The sequence below is a fragment of the Vicia villosa genome, unplaced genomic scaffold (assembly GCF_029867415.1).
Source record: "Vicia villosa cultivar HV-30 ecotype Madison, WI unplaced genomic scaffold, Vvil1.0 ctg.001248F_1_1_3, whole genome shotgun sequence".
Classification (NCBI taxonomy): domain Eukaryota; kingdom Viridiplantae; phylum Streptophyta; class Magnoliopsida; order Fabales; family Fabaceae; genus Vicia; species Vicia villosa.
The window spans coordinates 160,699-183,702 of NW_026705550.1; the positions used below are offsets into that span (position 1 = coordinate 160,699).

At 36.0% G+C, this 23,004-nt stretch overlaps 1 protein-coding gene and 1 pseudogene across 1 annotated transcript; both read right to left on the bottom strand.

Moving 5' to 3' along the window:
• Nucleotides 1-15,924: 15,924 nt before the first annotated feature.
• On the bottom strand, nucleotides 15,925-16,586 carry LOC131634188 (ABA-responsive protein ABR18-like). Its single transcript, XM_058904844.1, has one exon. It carries the CDS (start codon nucleotides 16,493-16,495, stop codon nucleotides 16,019-16,021), a length of 477 nt encoding a protein of 158 aa, XP_058760827.1. The 5' UTR covers nucleotides 16,496-16,586; the 3' UTR covers nucleotides 15,925-16,018.
• A 145-nt stretch (nucleotides 16,587-16,731) lies between these two features.
• On the bottom strand, nucleotides 16,732-22,553 carry LOC131634187 (TMV resistance protein N-like; annotated as a pseudogene).
• Between the last annotated feature and the right edge of the window lie 451 nt (nucleotides 22,554-23,004).

Below are 23,004 nucleotides of genomic sequence, written 5' to 3' on the forward strand. Positions count from 1 at the left end.
ACCTTAAAAATTGAAGGAGATATGCCTTTTCAAAGTTGGTCGATTATTTGGAAAATATGTGAAGCAAATGATGCTCAAAATGGATTTCCTTGCAAATGGGCCTAAGGTTTTATGATCCAATATTTGTCCTCATGATATTTAGGGCCCCATATCCAAGGCCACGAATTTTTGGGTTAATATTCATATTTTTATTGGATTTAATTCATGAAAAATATAATATAAATTAAATAATGAGGAAAATATTAAGAGGATTTTTTTTATTCTATTTCCACTTGATTCCAATCAGCAATTATACCCCACAATCATTCAAAATTTGTGCAAATTGGAATGGGAGAAGTTGAATCAAGTATTGGCCAATTTTAGAAACTTTTAAAACATATTTTCAATCAAAACTCAATTAAAGATTCAAAGAAGATTGGATGTAATTTTGTTACCCTAGTCCACTCACTTATAAATAGTGATCAGTTCACAACATTAAGGGGGGATTTTTCGCAAGGATTCGCAGTCTCGAGAGCTCTTGGAGACCTAGAAAAACCGTCCCCTCTAAAGAACAAGTAATCAAGGATTTGGATCATTCCAAGCCAAGAAAAGAGTGCCAATCGATTCCTTGAAGCTTCCTGATCAATCCCAGCCATTCGCAACACATCAACCCGCTCTGAATCGTAATATCACCATTCACGTTTTATGTTTTTTTTTTAATTTTCGATCTCATACATTCATGCGTCTTTAACGTGTTTTGATGATATATCTATGATTGTGATGAAGTTTGCAAGCTATCTGAATAGTCTAATTTTGTTTTAAGCGCAGGTATATGAATACACCATGGCCAGGGTTTGGAGTTTCAAAATTAGAGCTTCACGAAATAACCAAAATTAGACTAAGGCATGGAAGCCACTGAATCCGGGAGACGATTTATAACTGAACCATGTCCACGAATGCAATTTATCCATTGTTTCTGTTGAGTTAAAATGTTTCAGGTCATGGCTACGAACCAACTCGTACCAAAAGCTTCGCACAACCGTAGCATAAATTTCCAGAAAAAAGACAGCAAGTGGAGAAGACGACATGACCTGGGCGCGAAGGGATGTTGTTTTAAATTTTTTTAGTTTTCTGTTTTTATTATATTATGGTCAGTTTGTTTTTATATCAATTAACCACAGTAGCACGAATGGAAAGGCGTAGTGGGCAATGTCAAAAACCTGGGTTCGAGTCCCCCAGGCTACACTAATTTTTACCATATTGTTTCTTATAGATCCGGTGCGGCTACCATATGCGCGGCTACGATACATCCTCACACCAGGGCCCTTGGATTACCATCAAGATGGATCTGACGCTCTAGCACTCATCAACTCCATCATGGACCCTCACTAGCAGACCATACACGATCCAAGCTAAGTTATTTTTTTAATTTCTTTTTATTTTAATTACATAAACCTTTTTTTTATTTTATTTTATTTTACTATAATCCTTTTTTTCTTATTTAATTTACAACTTAGTATTTATATATTCGTTTCTATAATAATTACTTATATTTAATCGAAAAACATACTTTTATCGATTTAATTAATTAGGTTGAGAACCAATAATTAATTAATTTAGTTTTTATTTTATTGTATTAACCATGGTTAACTTGTGCCCTAATCAGGGTTGCGAGGTTTGTCGTTAGATCATTCATGCACTAAAATCTCTTTTCTTGGTGCAAATTTTCAAGGTTACCCCAGGATCCTTCAGACACGCGTCATACCAATCGAAAAGCTAAATTCTAATTCTTTTCTTATTTAAATATCATTTTACTGTTATTTTTGCCTTATGACTTAAATTAGGGTTTGCTTCAACCGTCAATGAATTACTCCTACACTCACCCCTTTTATTTTTTATTCACTGATTTTCAGGGTTAACCAACCGATTAAAGCTCAAACCTTTGGTAACCCTAAACTCGTTCTTATTTAATTTCTCCGATATTATTACTTGTGTTAAACCTATTGCTTTATTGGGTCATATTATTGCTTCTTCCCCTTCCCCATGGCTGATATTTTGTAACTGCTCCTGGTTTGTATTGTTTGGCCTTGAAGGCACTTAAACTGTTATTATAACTGCGTGGTTAGTAATTCTAGGGAGTGCAACCTCGAACTGAATTTAGAATAACTAATTTACAAGATAATTATCTGAATTGAATCACGTGATTGTGCACCCACACACCTTTTATGGTAACCTCTTTTGTTGCCTGTTGCCTTGTTGCCTTTTCAGTGCAGAATAGTCAAGTCCCTCGGATACGAGGATGCCTCAGCAAATGTTTCCCCCAGTTCATCACTAAAGATCATAAGTCCCTATGATGCTGATTTTGGTTGGTTATATGATCTCACCCCTCGAGGTTGCCTACAATATGATGTGATAGTCCCTTTCGATTGCTGAGGTGTCCTCTTGGTTGCCTAATAATGACTATTCTTATCCTTCCCTTAGACTACCTGCCCTCTTCATGGCAGGGACAGTCTTATGGCAAACGATAACTACGACGACCCTTCAACCTCCAAATAAAAGGACTTCCTACCCTCCTATGGTATGGATAGCCCTGAAAGGCTAAAAGAACTCTTTTACAATGTTAAGGTAATTAGCTCCTAATTTCTTTCTCTGGTTTAAATCCTTTTCTACTCTTTTCTCAAAAAAACCTTCAAAAAGGCTACACTTATTTTACGAGCTAAGGTCCTTATTCAAATCTTTTTCTGCAAACATTTTCAAAACATATCAAAACATATCAAACATATCAATGCATCATTGGCCAAAATCCTTTAAAAGATAAAAAACATTAAAATTCAGCCAAAAAACCTCAGATGTTCATCATTGGCCAAAACAAAGATTTTTTTAAAAGGGGCCTCATATTAAATCATTGGCCAAAGGTTTTGAAAAAAAAAGTTTCGAAAAGGAAACTCATAGAAATCATTGGCCAAAATGGGAAAAAAAGAAATATATTGACAATAGAAAATACCCTTTTTAATAAAAGGGCGGCCTCATACCAAGAGGTTTAATCATTGGCCAAAAAGGTAAACCTAAGGGACAGAAGGCCAAAAGCCATGTATAGTGAAAATAGGCCATTGTCAGATCTAGACAACAATGGCCAAAAAACCATTTTTTGGGGGAGGCCTCATAGGTAATCATCGGCCGAAAATGCTTGAGTTTGTGATTGAGTTTGAATGATTTAAAATCGTGTTTGAGTGGTTTGAAAATTACGTTTGAAAGGGGAAAGGGTTTGTCAGCTCTTGTCAGTTGATCGACAATGGCGGATTAGGGATGTTCAAGACAAACCCTAAGACAAACCCTCAAAGGGAGAAGAGAAAAAAAAGCGTAGGAAACGTAGGTTTGGGTGAAAAAGCGTAGTTTTGAGTATGTGTGAATTTGTGAAAAAAGTACGTGAAATTGGAAGAAGGTCCCCCGATAGAATTGTCAAAGGACCTATTTATAAGATTAGAAAATTAGGTTAAAACCCACAAAAGGAAAAAACCCAAATTTTTTTATTTCTAGAAATTAGTAATAATAGAATAAATAATAATTAGTGTAATAATAATATTAGTTAAATAATAATAGTAATTAGATAATAATATTAATAATAATTATTAGAATAATATTTATGTTAATAAATTAGACTAAGTTAGTTTAATTAAAAGAAAAAAATTAATTAAATAATCAATTAAATTGATATATTAATCTAATAATTTATCAAGAGTTTTTAATTTAACAATTTATAAATAAACCCCTATATTTCGAAAAAAATATGTAAATAAAATGCTAAAATACGAATTAATTTGTTAGTTGTATTTACACAAAATAATAAAAACCTATTACAAATAAAAAATAATGTATGCACAAATGATAGAAATGATTTTAGTGGGCCAATATTAAATTGGGTCCACACAAATGTTCTACACCCCTCAATTTGAGAATAGACCCCGTGTAAAATAAATTTGATAAGATGAAGACCCTATTTTAAGAGACCCTCGATTAGGAGAGTGTCATTTTGAATAGTCCCTTGAACTTTGAGTCATTGAAGATGAAATGAGGAGGGCAAATTTTGGGGTATGACAGAAAGTTCTGATTTTTATTGAGATACTAGAGTTCAAATGGGATCTAGTATTACAAACTGAAGCAGAAAACTGTAAAATTGCAGAAAGAGAAATAACAATGAAAGAGGTTCTTAGAGAGGCCTTGACTCTCCCAAGTGGATATTCCACTACTCAATTTCTGCCGACCCTAACCACCAGCAGTTCCAATCATTTATTCTGATTCCTAGGACCCTTCCTCCATTCACAGGCTGCCAGCTGCGAGCCAACTGTAATAACCCATGTGCAGCAAAAAGTATGGTGCCCGCGGGCTTAACCCGCCCCGCCTCACTTTCTTGCGGGGTGGACCAAGGTTTTAGGCCCGCACTCTCTACTATGACCGCCCTGCCCCATTTTCTTGCGGGCTTTTGCGGGGCGGGCATGTCCGTTTGCCACCCCTAAGCAAAACTAACAATTATCATGTTCTCTCTCCTTCCCTTTTTTTCTTTTCCATACATAAAACTTGCCATATCTACCATAATTTAAATATGTAAATTCACCGGTGGAAGTTACTTCAAAAATCTGTATGATGATACTTTTTGTCAATTTTTACACTGATCTTCCACCAGTGGAAGTTACTTAAAACATTTGTATGAAAATACTTTTTGTCATTTTTTGCACTAACTCCCACTGGTGGAAGTTACTTTAAAATTCTGTCTCAGGAACGTTTTTCTCATTTTTTGCACTGATCTTCCACTAGTGGAAGTTGACTTTAAAATCTGCCTGAAAATTCTTTTGGTCAATTTTTGCCATGATGTTTTGAACCATGTTTTCAATATCATCCATGTTTAAGTAATACTTTGGCTTGTCCATGGTAGTTTGAACTTGTGACCTTAATCCATGATTAAGTAATGCTTTGACTTATTCATGTTTTGTTGTCAGTTTTTGCAAAGATCTCCCACCAGTGGAAGTTACTTTAAAAATATGTATGAAAATACTTTTGTCGGTTTTTGCATTGATCATCCACTAACATCTTGTTCCCGTCTTCATCCTGAAAGAGAGACATAATTAAAACACTACGTGAGGTATATAATTGGATAGTGTTCTTGTTCCCTTCCCTCATGAACATTTTATTGGAACATAACAGGCCCAAATCTTGCAGAAGTTACTATATAAATGTGTTACCAAGTAGATGCTCATATAAGCTTTCGTTCGGAGTATACTCAAACACCACCGTCAGGTGTTATAAACCCTCTAAAACGGGTCCCACCAAATCTCACATTATACACTAAATCTCATAAAAAATAAATGAAAAAGAAGTCATTTAATATCAAAGAGCGCTGTTTTGTTTGGGGACGTTTTTAATATGAGAATGATGAAAGGTAACTTCCACTGGCGGATGTTCAGTGCAAAAATTGACCAAACGTATTTTCAGATAGATTTTAAAGGTAACTTTCCACTGGTGGAAGATCAGTGCAAAAAGTGACAAAACGTTCCTAGACATATTTTTAAAGTAACCTCCACTGGTGGTAGATTAGTGCAAAAACTGACGAAAAATATTTTCACACAGATTTTTTAAGTAATTTCCACCGGTGGAAGATAAGTGCAAAAACTGATAAAAAGTATTTTCACACAGATTTTTAAAGTAACTTCCACTTAATTTCTTTAGTTTTTTCTCCCTCTCATTCATCATGAATCTGATTCGCTTATAGCAGTACATCCAATCAACGGCTGATAAAATGGTGTCTTTAAATAAGCACACTAAAAATATATGAAATGAGATAATATATTCTGCTATTATCAGTGTAAGTAAGCACAAAGAAATCACAATGAACAAGCATAAGAGTAAAAACATTAGTTAGCAAAAACTGTTTCGAGCATAAAAGTAAAGTAACCAAGATTGCACATAAATAAGGATAGAACACAGAAAGATAAAACTAACAGAATTCCACATCTTCAATACAACTTCCAGCAAACCAATAAGTTAGGGCTGGGAAAAAAATCCAACCCAAAATTGTACTGAACATAGTTAAAATTTGTTCAAAGGTACATGTTTTATCCATGACACACCTTTAGTTGCCATTATTGATACTGGAGCGACTCATTCGTTCATTTCGTTGGATTGTGCTAAACGATTGGGATTAGAAATATCTGTTATTCATGGAAGTATGGTTATTGACACTCCTGCGTCGGGTTCAGTAACTACTTCATCCGCATGTTTGAACTGTCCTATTGACATACTTGGTAGAAAGTTTGGAATGGACTTAGTGTGCCTTCCTCTTGAGCAACTTGACTTCATCTTGGGGATGAGCTGGTTGCAATTTAATCAAGTTCATATCAATTGTTTTACGAAGACGGTTATCTTTCCTGAAGAGGCTAGTGTTGAGGATTTGATTATGTCAGTCAAATAGATGAATTTAGTTGTCAATGATGGAGCGGTGGTATTTATGTTGTGCTCTTCAATGGAAGTGAAAGGGGGAGATAATACTGGTGAACTACGAGTAGTGAATGAGTATCCAGAAGTATTTCCAGAAGATGTTAGTGAGTTGCCACCTGAAAGAGAAGTGGATTTTGCTATAGAATTGATTCTTGGAACTGGTCCTGTGTCGATGGCACCGTATCGCATGTCGGCATCGGAATTGGCTGAACTGAAGAAACAATTAGAGGAATTGTTGGAAAATAAGTTTATTCGTCCTAGTGTGTCACCGTGGGGTGCGCCGGTACTGTTGGTTAAGAAGAAAGAAGGTTCAATGAGGCTATGTGTTGATTATAGACAACTGAACAAGGTGACAATCAATAATCGATACCCTTTGCCGAGGATTGATGATTTAATGGATCAGCTGGTTGGAGCTTGTGTATTTAGAAAAATTGATCTGAGGTCTGGATATCACCAAATTCGTGTGAAGGCGGAAGATATTCAGAAGACAGCATTCGGAACGAGGTATGGACATTATGAATATTCTGTTATGCCATTTGGTGTTACTAATGCACCTGGTGTTTTTATGGAGTATATGAACAGGATATTTCACCCGTATCTTGACAAGTTCGTGGTAGTGTTCATTGATGACATTCTGATTTACTCGAAGAGTGATGAAGAACATGCAGAGCATTTGAGAGTGGTATTGGAGCTATTGAAGGAGAAGAAGCTGTATGCGAAATTGTCTAAATGTGAATTCTGGTTGAAGGAAGTAAGTTTTCTTGGCCATGTAATTTCAAAGAATGGTATCACGGTGGATCCAACGAAAGTAGAAGCAGTATATCAGTGGGAGACGCCGAAGAATGCTTCAGAGATTCGTAGTTTTCTTGGTCTGGTAGGTTACTATAGAAAGTTCATTGAGGGATTTTCGAAGTTGGCATTACCAATGACTAAGTTAACAAGAAAAGGACAAGTATTTGTATGGGATTCAGAATGCGAGAATGGTTTTCAAGAATTGAAGAAAAGATTGACAAGTGCTCCGATCTTAATTTGCCTAATCCAGCGAAGTCTTTCAATGTGTACTGTGATGCTTCACTGATGGGTTTAGGTGGTGTGCTGATGCAAGATAAGCAGGTAGTAGCTTGTGCTTCAAGACAGTTGAAAATTCATGAAAGGAATTATCCGACTCATGATTTAGAATTGGCGGCTGTGGTGTTTGTGTTGAAATTGTGGAGGCATTATCTTTATGGTTCTCGATTTGAGGTATCCAGCGATCACAAGAGTCTGAAATATCTCTTCGATCAGAAGGAACTTAATATGAGGCAGAGGAGATGGTTAGAATTTCTGAAAGATTATGATTTCGGTTTGAATTACCATCCTGGTAAAGCAAATGTTGTTGCTGATGCATTGAGTAGGGAGTCATTGCATATGTCTATGCTAATGGTGCGAGAATTGGATTTAATTGAGCAATTCTGAGATTTGAGTTTAGTATGCGAAAGTACTTCTAATAGTGTTAAGTTGGGAATGTTGAAGTTGACTAATAGTATCCTTGAGGAGATTAGAAACGGGCAGAAATATGACGTTAGCTTGGTGGATAAGTTGACATGGATTAACCAAGGTCAAGGAGGTGAATTCCGAATTGACGAGAATGGTGTTATAAGGTTTGGAGACCGAGTGTGTGTACCCGATGTTGCTGAGATCAGAAAGAGTATTCTGGAAGAAGGACACCGAAGTGGATTAAGTATTCATCCTGGTGCTACCAAGATGTATCATGATTTGAAGAAGTTATTTTGGTGACCCGGAATGAAGAAGGAAATTGCTGAGTTTGTTTATGCTTGCTTAATTTGTCAGAAGTCGGAAATTGAGCATCAGAAGCGTCTGGATTGATGGAGCCGTTGTTTGTTCCGGATTGGAAGTGGGATGGAATTTCTATGGACTTTGTATCTGGTTTACCTAGAACGGTCAAGAATTGTGATTCTATATGGGTTATTGTGGACAGGTTAACGAAATCTGCTCACTTTATTCCAATAAGAATGGATTATCTGATGGAGAAGTTGGCTCAATTGTATGTTGAGAAGATAGTAAGTTTGCATGGTGTTCCGGCTAGTATTGTGTCAGATAGAGACCTGAGGTTTACATCTAAGTTCTGGACAGGATTGCAAGAAGCCTTAGGTACTAAGTTGAGTTTGAGTTCTGCTTATCATCCGCAGACAAATGGTCAGACAGAGAGAACGATTCAATCGTTAGAGGATTTGTTGCGAGCATGTGTATTGGAAAAAGGTGGTGCTTGGGATAGTTATTTACCTTTGATTGAGTTTACCTACAACAATAGTTATCATTCGAGTATTGGTATGGCTCCGTTTGAAGCATTGTATGGTAGGAGATGTAGAACGCCGTTGTGTTGGTACGAATCTGGAGAGAATGCGGTGGTTGGACCGGAGATTGTGCAACAAACTACCGAAAAGATCAAAATGATTCAGGAGAAGATGAGAGCTTCTCAGGGTCGTCATAAAAGTTACCATGACAAAAGAAGGAAGGATATTGAATTTAAGGAGGGAGATCATGTGTTCATGCGAGTTACTCCGATGACTGGCATTGGAAGAGCCTTGAAGTCGAAGAAGTTAACTCCGCGTTTCATTGGTCCATTTCAGATTACTAAGAAGATTGGGAACTATTTGGTTAATAATGCGTTCAAATGATGTTTTGTGGTTTATAATTGAATGTATGATGATTATATGCCTGTATGTGATGTCTGGAATCGTTTTTGGGTGAAAAGGGTGTGAAATCGCAGGGTCTGTCGCAGACTTAGGGTTTGCTGAAATCGCAGGTCCGCTGAGCGGAGGGGGTCCGCTGAGCGGAGGTTCCAACGTAGTTTGCTTCTGTTGGACGTCGCTAGAGGTCCGCTGAGTGGGGGTCTGAAGGATTCACTTCTGTCTTGCTTCGCTGAGCGAACCTTGCTGTGTGTGAACTTTTCTAAAACTTAAAATAACGTATCTTTTGATCCGTGTATCATTCTTAGTGTCGTTTTAGGCATTGCGCAAGTAATTAAATGTTTTATATGATGAATGATGAATATGGGCGGTGGCCGACTTTATTTCTTTAAAACTCGATTTAATTACTTGATGAGAATTGAACATTGTGTGCATATGAGATAGGTGTGACAATGTGTTTGATGTGATGATGAATTGGTTGTGATTGATATTGTGATTGTGATGAATGCATGGCTATTTGAATGATGTTGAAAACATGTACATACTTATTCGGTGATATGGTGTTGAGGTGAGTTGTTCATCGTGATTCGGTGATGTTTTAAGTATGTTATGTGTGTTTCATTCATTCATATGCATTTGATGATGGATCCCGTTGATGAGTGGATCGTTGGTGGCTAATTCCCATTGTGCGGAGATTAGTAAGAAGTCATCGTGTGCCCATGGGGGTGTGAGCGATGAGGTTAATCGTGTGCCCATGTGGGGTGTGAGCGATTAAAGGGCAGTATCGAGGAGAGAAGTCCTGTGAATGTGATTCACGAATCTTGGTACCACATGCATAGTGTCAGTTGTGTCATATGCATTTTGCCATAGCATGATTGTGTGGATTTCTGTGTTTTGTATCGTAATCTATTATTGTGTGATTTGATGAATAATAGATGTGAATCTGAATGTGTATAATTGGGTGAACGGTATATTATGATGCTTGTTGCTTATGAATTGCATAATATTTACTAATTGAGAATGAGACTCACCCTTACATGTTGTCATTTTCAGATTGAGGAGTAGCGGCAGTAGTGCTTGGTGAGGATGACTCGTAGAGTTTATCCGTTTATTTGGTGTTGGATTATATTTCCATTTGATTACGTTGATGATGTTTCTTATTCCGCTGTGATAAACATAATTGTGTTTTGTTAAATCGTTTCCTAATGAAGCATGACTTTGACCATGATTGGTTTAATTATTTTAAATAATTGTGGCACCCTTGTGTTTATGTTTTTACTCTGATTATTTATTTAAATTTCCGCGGGGTTTAGAAGGGTGTTACACACCCAATGGAGGTATAAAAAAAATAACATGCTCTTAAGTGCCGTGAGTCAAAAGAAAGAAGGAAGAGTTGGTTTATGTTTTAATATGCATGAAAAGATAACCTAAAGTGAAAGGGAAATCTTTACCTATCTTGTCATACAAAAGGGAACTCTATTCTAAGCCTAGCAATCCTACAGGGAAAACAACACAAAAGCAAAATCACATAATCGAGCGCCGCTCGATAAACAAACAACTAACCATGGTCTGGGCACCAAGGTAGTGACATGGGAACAGGAGGTGATTTAGCCAATGGGTCATATCGATCGAGGTAAACAAGCAAAAAAAGTAAAAAGGGGGAGCTTTAATGAAGGGGTCATATCAACCGAGACAAACAAGCTATCCATGGGAGAAAGGGGAAACCAAACACTTGTGCGTGCATGCACAAAGCATCAGCATCGGTCAACGCGGGCTAGATATGGCATGGGGATCCGACTGCAAGATCCTTTTCCACTTGACTGACTCGATAACAAGATCAGGGACGAGTTTAAAAGCATCAGGGTGTAACGCGAGCTAACTGAATGACTCGATGAACTTGTGGAGGTAGATTACAGACCCTACCCCACATGCCTTCTCATGAGGACTTAATGATGTTTCCTTCGTCGAGGTCTTATTGAAACATGACTCCTACTAGCACAAAAAGTAAACACACAAAAATAGAGCCTCCTTTGAGGATTTCTAATATGCCTGCCAAGTGGCACGGTCTCCCAGTCCTACTTCTCATGGCATCAAAAAGGAAAAAAATGCAAAAATAGTAAATCGGTTCAAGAAAGTATATCGAACAGGTAGCAATCTGTAATAAAGCAAAAGTAAGCGGTAAAGAAACCCATAGACTTTGCGCCAGCTATCATCAAGCAAAAAACAACGTCAGAAATCTGGTGTCAACATAGGCATCAAAGCATCATTGATGAGAAGACAAACCCCAAAATTGGAATGTGTGTCGAACATCCGAACAATACTCCTGCAAGAAATCGCAATCCAGACAAAGGAAATAAGAAGTGTATATATACATGTCTCAAAGAGTGAAATAAGACAAGTCGCAATCGAAAATGAATTCCTCTTCCACAAATAAAGTGGAATACGAAGTGCTCAAATCGGTGTCGGAAATCTCCTTCGAAAGTCCTTGCACAAGCTAGCAAACTTATTAGAAATAACAAGGAAATGCAACCAAAAGTCAAATCGAAGGTGAATCATAAAGAAACGAGTAATCGACATGAATCGGAACCACAACATCAAACATGGGACAACATTGACATCACACAAGGAAGCGCACAAAAAGTTGTCGTAAAAACAAGCAAATATGATACCGATGTCAAGGAAATGTGTCAACAAGATCAAAGAACCAACTATCATGAATTAAATCACAACTTAGCATGCATTTAGAAATCGGGGGAGCCACACCGTAAGCGCATGAAAAGTCTACTTAAAAATGCACAAACGCAACAACAATGGTCCACAATCGAGCAATTAAGAGTAAACATGCATTAAATGAGTGTCGGATCACAAAATACATGTTAAAACAGAATCGGGACAACATTTCATCAAGTCAATGAAACACATGGAAAATCACACCGGAATCGGAATTTATCGATTGAAATCATCATTAAACGCACAACCTAATTTCGGAAAGCGAATTACGACATATTTGCATTTCCGGGCAGCAACATGCACATGAGTTAATATCCACCAAAATCAGAATTAAAACCATGAATTAGTGTTCAAAAGCAATTACCAACTCAACTTATGTTCCCACAAAAATGCAAACGTGTCGTAAACCGGAAATTCACATTAAGAGTGGTGTTTCTCAAGCACGGACACATAATTCAAGAGTTGACAAAATTCATATTCGAACCGGAATTTTAGTATTGGAAACAAGTGTTCAACAACAGATTTGAATCTAAATTATATCAACTCATGAATTCAATATCAACTCTCAACAAAAACTCAATAATCAAGAATAAGAAATCATCACAAAATCAAGGTTCAACTCAATAATTCAACATTAATCATGAACTCAATTATCTAAACAATCAACAAATCAAGCATCATCATACTTCAACAATTAAAATTAAATTCATGCAAGATTTTCAAATAACCACTTAATTCTAAAACAATTATCCAATTAAGCACTTATATCAAACAAGTTCAAGAAACAATTATCGAAATGACGCGAAGAAGAGATTGGAAATATGATAGGGGGAGAAGACGGAGGAGGTAGGTCGCAGAAGTCGCGCGGAGGAGGGAGTACCGGTCGCGATCAGAACGATGGCGGAGGGAGTGTCTCACGTCACGCGCAGTTTCCGATGGCGGTGGGGCTGGCCAGAGCTGCGCGGTGATGAACGGAGATGGTGAGTGATGGTGGTTCATCGGAGATGGTTTGATCGGAGAAGGAGAATGAAACTTGCTTGAGTTTTGAAGTTTTTGGTGAATTTGTTCTTGGTGTTCTTGATAAAGTTCTATGAAGTTGTTGTGAAAACTCAAGAGAAAAAAGATTTTGATTCAAGAGAGAAGGAGAGAGAATTTGAGAAAGTGTTTTTGGGAATGAGAGTGAATGAGTGGGAAAATAGGAAGAATGAAATATATATATGTGTATATATATATATATATATATATAAATAGGAAGAATGAAATATATATATATATATATATATATATATATATAATGCTCCCAATTTTGAATTTCAAAAAGTGCGCCAAAATTGAAATTAAGCACGGTCGACAAGGAAACTCGTTTCGATGCAAAATTCAGACTCGGGACCAACGAAAAAATTGAAGATGATGAAATTTGTGAACCGTTGCCGCCAGAATGGACTCAATCTGATAAACGGTGAAGAAGTTATGCACATTTGAATGACGAGAATCATCTGGTCATATGAGGTGGAAACTTGCGAATGCGGAATTTTCGTGCGCACCTCTAAAAGAATGCGAAGAAATTTGACATTCCAATCAAAATCCGAACTCGGGGTCTAAAGAAAAATCGTAACCGACAAAATTTGTGAAACGATTCGGCCAAAATGGGCACGATTTGATAAAAATTGAGGAAGTTATGAATTTTTTAATCTTGTCGCACAGTACTAGAAACTCCATTTCGACAATTAACTTTCAACGCTTTCGCAATATTCTAGAATTTCTGGTGTAGAATTGGACTTCGGTCCGAACATTGAAATGTCGGGGACATCGAGCTGGAATTTTCGATCAGAAGTTATGAATTTTCGAACATGCGAAAAGTAGTTGAATAGTAAATCTGGATTTCAGGTAATTTTCACTTTCGAGAATCTTCCTCAAAGAATTGACTTCCGACCCGAACATGAAAGATGTGGAGAACGTCAAAATAGTTCCAGTTTCACGACAACCAAGCCAATACGACCTTCCAGTCGGATGTTACAAATTTTGCGCTCGTACCGTAAAAGCAGACTTTTGATCCGAACTGTATCGAAACAGCAAAAAACTCTTTAATCTTTTTTTTGAACGACGAAATAAACGTATTTTATAACTTATAAAAGAGGGGGGAATTTTGGGGTACACCACTGCTATTACTCTTCAATTTTATGTTGAAGTCTATCCTATGGAGGTACTCAAATTGGATTGGTGATTGATTTTTAGGTTTCGCCATAAACCTAAATAAAGTTATGTCTTGGCTCGAGTGGGAATAACATGTTTTTTGCGTGTCCATAGAGTTTTGAAAAATCCAAACATCTCAGAAATAGATAGAGAGGTTTGCATTTCTCGAACGAACCACACTCCTTCATATACGTCAAGAGTCCATTTATGATAATGGGCATGAGAAAACATGTATGAGCCTCTTCAAATGGGACTTGTGTATATTGATTCTATGATCTCTATAGGGCGTGGCCAGCAAGAATTATTTAATGGGGATAGACAAACAGGTAAAACTATAGTAGCTACATATACGATTCTCATTCAATAGTGATTTTGAGAGTGAAGTTTTATATATGTGAGGTGTCTGGGTCTAGTGTAAGGGCTTTATTGTAAAATATTGTTGGAAGAAATTTTTGTAAGGTAAAACATTTTAAAAGCTCTTGTTTGTTTCTTAAGGTAAACCAGTTAAAACCTTGGTTTTATTAAGGATGTCTTAGTAATTAAAACTCTCAATCGGCTTGTGAGCTTAACATGGTGTTAAAAGCTCTTAATTGGTTGGAGATTGTCCTTGTAGTAAAATCTCTTGGTTTGAATGTCTCTGTAGTTAAAACTCGGTGTTTGGTTTGAAATTTACCCATTGTGAAAATCCAATCATTGTGTAAGGAGGTTCGTGGAAACACTTAAGAAAAATTCTCGGGGAAAACATGAGGTCATATCATAGTGGAAACACTCAAGAAAAATTCTCGGGGAAAACATGAGGTCATATCATTAGACATAACCTCTATAAATCTCTACTACTTTTCTCTCTTCTCTTAATTCTTTACATTTTAGTTTTTTTTTTTGTATTTTCATCTATCTATTTTAAAAATGTATTCTAAACCTTTTTTTTTCAAAGATTTTTATTTGGAAATGGTTTTTCAAACCCACACAATTCAATCCCCCTCCTTTTTGTGTTTCAAGTCACATGTACGACACTTTCTTCATCGATTTTGTATAAGTTCAACTTCATGTCTCTTTGAGTGGATGAATGGTTTTGCATAACAATGGAATATTTCACCAAGTTTTAAGCGAATTGACCTATTTTAGATTGTTTGAAAATTTCATAACTATCAAACACCAACGCAAGGAATACCTATCAAATATGGATGCCTCATTAATAATATAATTTTCCATCACTATTATAAATAAGGGATTTTACTCTGGTTGATAAAATATTTTTATCTCAGTTTTAAGGGCAAGATAAAAAAGTGTGTTATGGAAAGTGCAAATTCTCCCCTCACTTAACCTTTCAACTCCTTTCAACTGAGATAGTGTACCTTCAACCAATTACAAAGATCCATTTAATTTTAACACATTTAATTAATTATAAAATAGTATAATTTTTTGTTGTTTCCAAGAAATTTTACATTGAAGATAACTCTACCCAACTTTTTGAGTTGGGTAGATAAGAATTCACCTTTAATTAATTATTGGTTCGATCCCTAACAACATCATTTATATTTTATTAAAAACATTGTACTTTTCCTCACGGTTGCTAAAATAATCTACATGCTTAATATATAAATAGTGAGAAATACATAATGGCAAACCTTAAAGTATATATCTATAGCTCATTATAGATACCCTTCCAACCACAAATATGAATAACTTCTTTCTTTAAACATGTAGTATATGTGATGATTATAAACTTTTCAATGTTACTAAATTCAACAACAAAAGTATTATATATATGAGATATGCATTCATTTTGCATTAAGTTGTTGATTATTGATAAGGTGAAACACAAAGATACCAAACCTCAAAGTTAAAAAGCAAAAAGAACAGACACTTTATTAGTACATTAAAAACTTGTATTAAGGAGACAACAACAAAGCTAGAAAAGGACAGTAATGATAGTATCAGTTGTAATTAGGATTAGCCAAAACGTAACCCTCAATGGCTTTGAAGAGAGCATCACTCTTAGCTTTGCCTTCCTCAACCTCCTTTTCAATAGGCTTAGCATCTCCTTTGGTGTGATATTTAACCGTCATCTTCCCAACGGATCCTCCATTTGGACCTTCAAACAATTTGGCCTCAAAAGATATCTTTTCAACAATGTCAGATATACCGACACCTCCAACTATACTGTAATTATATTCAAACTTTGCATCATCAATGGCTTCAACTTTGTGCAACACATACAAGGTTTGTCCTCCTTCGACGAAAGTGAGCTTCTTGACAGTGCCGGGGCCACCATTTCCTTCAACGGTTTCAACAGTCTTGATTGAATCAATAACCTTTGGAACGATGACATCTGCGTCATGCACCACAGCTTTGAAGAGCTTGGCAGGAGCAACGGTTGAAGTGGTATCATTCTCATATGTGAAAATACCCATAATGCTTATTGATTAGATGAAATTGTAAAGTAAAGAGGAGTTTGAGAAGAAGATAGTATAGAATGTATGTTGGTGTATGTGATAATGAGCGTAGGAAAGGTTTCTATTTATAGGCACTCTGCCTTCTTTGCCGACCATAATTTATTCCCCTGCTGCTAGTGAGACATTGTTGACTCACTCTCACAAACATCACACGTTGTTGGCCCATTGTTTTCATTTTTCTATTATCAACAACTTCATGCTGCTATATCATCAGCTTTCAATTATATTAATAATGTATCAAATTCAGCAATTGTGTGCTGTTTGTTTACATTAAGAGAACTGTGCTTTTACACGCGCAAAATCGATATAAATATTAAATAAATATTATATAGTTATGGTTTAAAAATATATATAAAATATATACCATTTATTTACAAATAAAGAACCAAAGTATTTGATAGGGTATTGAATAATCATAATCATATCAGTGCATGATCCAAATTGTACAATTTCATTCAGGAAAATGAGATTGAATGCAAACAAAGAACCAAATCAACATTAACATTAACTTGTACCGTGGATAAAAGATACACATATTTGTAATAATATACTAAAACTGTTCCTGCGAAACTCTGTGAACAAATTAGTTTGACAGCGGGATACAGCAAATGCGAATGAGAATGCAAGATTGATGTTAAAGGATCAAGATCATACCTGAATGCAATTCAAGACAAATCCTCTCAGTGCAACTATTGTAGACAAAGATGCAAACCCTTATGGAAGAAGTTAAAGACCTTCTACCAACAAAACATTTGTGGAAAAATTTATAAACCTTCTGCCACTATTCCACTACAATTCCTTTTCCTTTATTCTCATGATAATCTTGCCAATTCCCCTGTATAATTTTTTACAAGATAAAAAAATTTGTTTGACAAGCCACCAACCCCACATTAACAACTTCCTTATTATTGGTATCCTATAAATATAAAGGCATACACATACAATGAAATAAAATGACCCTATAATAAGAGCAAGAAGAACAAAGATTAAACACCAGAAACATGTCCTCAGTTTGCGAAAAGGTTCGTCTTCTGCCCTCATCTTCCCATAAGGTGTGATCTTGAACTTGGTTGCGGATCCAAACATTGTTAATTTTCCCAAAATCATTAGTCTTCTAAAGATTAATGCTTCCAATAGATGATTTTCAGAAAATGACTCGTCGGTTTGAACAATAGATGCCTTAATTTTCCCATAAGATTTATTCAAGTTCATAGCATCTTGCTCTATCCTTCTCATTAACTCTTCCAATTCAGGATTGTAGTTTCCTTCCTCCAAGGATTCTTCAATGCTAGAGCTTGAAGCTTCCTCTGTACCTGCAGGCTGGCATCTCAATTCAACAATTATCACCCTTAGGTCAGGTGTCGAGGCTTCATTGCTAGTCCCAAGTCCCCAGGAAAGTTGGTTTTGCCTCTTCAACACTGGTTTGTAAAATGGATCTCCCAGTTTTATCTCCATGGTTCCCCAAAGGCGTCGGTTTCTTGCTCCCAATGCATCAGTATACTCTAGAATAATAGGCATACCGATGTCCAAGCTATTGTCTTTCGTTAATTCAACCTGTGCCCTCAATATCCTTTCCAGAACTCCACTTGCAATTTGAAGATCTTCAGGAGATAAATCAGCAAAATGCTCTGATATATTCTCTTCTATCATCTCTAATACTTGAATTACATGCTCTACAGAATCTTCACGGTCTTGCTTTAGACTTGCCCCATAGGCAGAGGAAGAAGTCTTTTCTATAACTTCAGCCTTGACATTTCTCAAAGACCGCAAAAGCACTTTTAAAGACCCGACTGGACCTTCATCTGATTCTAATAGAGGCAAATACTCATTAAACATGTCTCTTGGATTGAAATTTTCCAGCACATGTATCATTTGCTGCTCTGGTGACCCCTTTGGAACCAAACATGACGATGGCATATAGGAACATGAACAGCGATTGGGAGGTATGAATTGGATATCATCCATGCTTGTTTCTTGCTTGTACACATAAACTCCCCACTTGATCAAAATCAAGTCCGAATCATATTGAACCTGAATGGCCTTCCAGTCATCTTCAAGACTTGCATCAAGGTCCTGCCATTCTTCATCACTAAACAAAAATCGCAGGTCACACAATAGCACATGATCTTCCCCTACATTGAAATAATGGAAATCCCTGCCACATATTTCTCGGCCATCAATAAACAAATGGAGGCTAACAGTGTGCCAGTCTTTGACTCCAGTCAACAAATTTATATAATCAACAAATTTAAAATTACTGTCTGTCTGTTTTTGGAACACTAATGCTAAAGCAACAACGGGAAACTTCCGTCGAGCCCAAAAAAGTGGAATGTCTTGAGTGTTAACGCAGTCAAACCATTCTGGAATCTCCATTTTCAGCATTGGCATCACAACTTGTATTCTTGGGGTTTCTTGTGAAACCTGTGATGCCAAAAGACATTAGTGTGTCTGCATCAACATGCTACTTATAGATTGAAAGTATCTTCTATAATGTAAATATTGGAGAAAGAAGTAAAACCTTATACCAGAGCCAATTTGATGCCTCTGAAGTTAAGGATTGACAGTGTCTTGCATCTATTTTCTGAATACTCAATGGAAGTTCTGGAACTCCTGTAAGATTACTGCAAAAGCTCACATCAAGACTTTTCAAGTGAATAGATCCTCTGATGCAATTTGGGAGGGCAACAAAGCCATTGTGCGAAACTTTCAAATCTTCCAGTTTTGGAAATATTTCAATAATAGCATTAAGATCTTCAAATGATAGATTAGCCTCGCTAAAATGAAGTGTTTCTAAATTTGGATAGCCGTTTGCCACTGAATGGCGCTCTTTGAACCTTTGAAATGATTCTCCTACTTGAGAGCATCCATCAATTTTCAAAGAGATCAGCTTTGGAAGCAATAAGAAGCTACTTGATAGATCTTTGAGCCCTTTGCAAATTGACATGTCTATATACTCAAGGCCTGTAAGGTTACCAATTGATTTTGGAAACTCCTTAATCGCAGTACTTATCATGTGAATCTTTAATGGCTTATCCATCTTTTGCATTACTTGTGGGAAGTGTTCAAATTTTTTGCAGAAATTAAATGAAAGCACTTGAAGGGAGGGCAAATACATTTTTGGCACAAAACTTTTGAGCTCAGTGCACCCTGAAGCACTTAAATACACCAGATTAGGCATAAATCCAACAGATATATCAAACTTTGCTAGTTTGTGGCATTTATCAAGTGTAAGCACTCTTATGTTTTTTGCTCCAGATAGATCAGGAATTTGAGTTATGGATTGACTATGAGAGAGATTGATGAATGTTAAATCCCCAAAAATCTGCAAAAAAATAATATAATTGAAATGACTAGAGCACAGTCAACTATGTTAATTTTTAAAGCTTCTAGTCATAGTGACAATTTTACTTAAAACAAAAAAGTCGAAGTAAATGTGCGTACTTGAAAGGGATTTTTCAATATCATCGAGCTATGAGGTAACTTGATGTCAACAATTCTATATGGATAAAAATCTGGCGGGAAATTCTTTGATGGGTACCACTTCCAATCGAGTAACCGTAAACTATTCGGAAGATTACTAGGTCCTGATGAAAACAATGTATTCCTAACAATTAAGATTCTAAGGTTTTTCATCTTCTTAAAGGCATTACAAGCCCAATGATCTACTTTTTCTTGTTTTGGGGGATGAAGCATTATTCCTTCAACCTTGGCACTTCCCTATAGAAAAAACATGAAAAATGTAGATAGTATGAGAATAAGTATATTTTCCAAAGTTCAAAGATAAAAAAGTATATGAACAAAGTAAAAATGATATAATTCTTACTAAATTTCCTCTCAGTACATCAAGAACTTCTTTATGGGACCATAATCTGGTGCGTTCCCCTGGGTTTGATGTTGATTCCTTCCGAACAATCTCTCTACCCATGTCTTGGATTAGATCATGCATTTCTAAACAACCATTTTCATCAATTGTCATGAGACATTTACTAACAAATACTCGAATAATTGGGAAGAAATCACAGGCATCCAGTATCCTTTTAACATAATCCCATCTTTCCCCTTTGAAAAAACAAGCAATGTCTAGAAAAATTTTCCGGTCCAAGTCGGATAAACATTTGTAGCTTATTTCTAGTACCCCTTGAATCTCAGCATCTGGAACCTTTCTATATTTCTGCAGTTCAATATCCCACTCCTTTATGTTCTTACCTTTCAAATTGGATCCTATTACTCTTAAAGCCAATGGAATACCCTTTGCATAACTTATTGCATGAGAACAGATTTTTGCAAAATTTTCTACAGGCCTGCTCATATTAAAGGCATGCCAACAAAAGAGTTCAATGGATTCATGATGGTTTAGCTCCTCGAGTTTATACGTTTTTATTTTAACATCATGTTTATGCAGAACATCTGTATCTCTTGTTGTTACAATGATTCTACTACCAGAACCAAACCAATCATGTCCTCCAGCTAGTGATTCCAATTGTTTTACTGAATCAACATCATCTACTATCAGAAGAACTTTTTTATGGGCAAGACTGTTCTTTATTTCAGAACTTCCTCTAAATGTGCCTGCTTCCCAACATGGTTTTTGATTCCTCACCCATCTCATACAAAAGTGTCCTTTGGAGATCTTCCAGACCTGTAGTGCTTTCATTTGATTTTTCTCTTACATTAGCAAGAAAACTTGCAGCTTCAAATCGATTTCTGATTTTGTTATATATATCCAAGGCAAATGTGGTTTTGCCTATTCCACCAGCTCCATAAATCCCCAACATGCTAACAGTATCATCAGAATCAATATCAATAAGAGATTTCACCTGTTCGAAACGAGAATCGAGTCCGACTAGGTGCTTGATTTGTAAAGGCATGGGAGTTAGTTTAGCAGAGATGTCTCTAACAATCTTCTCAATAAATTCAGATTCATAACTGCGTAGAATACAATACAAAGAATGAGAAATCAGAATAGAATGAGGAGAAAATGATTCAACAATACATTGCTCCACTAAAAACAAATCTTAGAGAGATGATAACTTATAAATCACTGCTCCCAAAGGACAAAGGACTTTCACAAAGTCGACTAATCACTTTTTTCATACAAGCCAATTCTATTTTGATCAAATAAAATTGATTTATATAAAATATACTGTGTTCATACTCACTTTAATTGGAGTGTTTGAATCAATTTAAGTAATCATGTTAGTATCCTCACGGCCGGAATTTTACCACTTAAAAGATGAATAAGCGAAATGTCGCAAATTCAAACTCACACGCAGGGAAGTTAGTGGTACAATTCAGTCAGAAAACGAAAATGAAACCGAACCAAACCAAATCATAGTAAAAAGTCACTCGAACTAAATCGAACCGTTTCAATTTACTCATAAGCGAACAGAATCAAAATTATTGATCCAGTATACCGTTTCGAAATTTCAAACCATACTGGAATATAATTTAAGCAAAACAATACCTATCGTCCTTGCAATGTAATCCGCTAAGAGTAGAAACTCTGTTCAAAGCCAATCTCCAGGCCTTCACCTTCTCCGATTCGCTTCCAAATCTCTTCTCATGTTCAGCCATAGCAACTTCATAACTATTTCTCTGATACCTAACATCAGAAGGTTCCACCTTATAGAAAACAACCAAAACTGTTCTCCCCTTCCTTTCATAATAACAGTCAACGATCTTAACAAGTTCGTCAAGGCACCAAGTGGAAGAAGCGTAGTCACGACACAGCACAACAATCGAGATTCTGGAACCTTCGATTGCATGTAGAAGTGAAGGTCCGATTTCGTTGCCGATTTTGAGATTTTGATCGTCTCTGAAGACGATGATTCCGTGGCGGAGAAGTGAACGGTAGAGATGATCGGTGAAGGAGTAGCGAGTTTTGCCTCTGAAACTCAGGAAAACGTCGTGTGTGAAATTATCGCGATTCGCCATTCATGGATTTGTGACCTTTTTTGGTTTTTGTGTAAGTGGAAGTTTTAAGCGTTTGAATATGAAATGAAGCTTTGAGCTTCAAAACAAAATTCACAACGCGGGGACTACAAAGAAACTGTCTGCATGCTGCCAAAAAAATTAAAATATTTAATAATTTATTTATATATGATTTTTTATTGACAAATTTAAAAAAAAAAAAAAAACTAAAAATGATAAGTGGTGCATAATTTTTTTTAGATGTCTTTATTTATAAGCAATTATCCCCTTATAATTGTCAAGAACGGCTAATAAGTTTAGAATTGTTTATTTGAACTCATTTTTTAAAGAGAAATGCTAACAAATGTCCTAAGGATAATCGTTAAAACTTTAAAATAATAAATTTAATTTGGTAATCTGTGCATTTATTGCCTCGAAAATTGAAATATTAGATTTTTTATAAAATATTTTTTTATATTTTTATATACAAAAATTTAATATTGATCCAAACATTTTTGTAAATGATATCTAAATAAAAATAATATTTGTATATGAAA

Coding starts and splice junctions, on each gene's coding strand:
- LOC131634188 (XM_058904844.1), bottom strand. CDS start 16,495: ATGGGTATTTTCACATATGAGAATGATACCACTTCAACCGTTGCTCCT.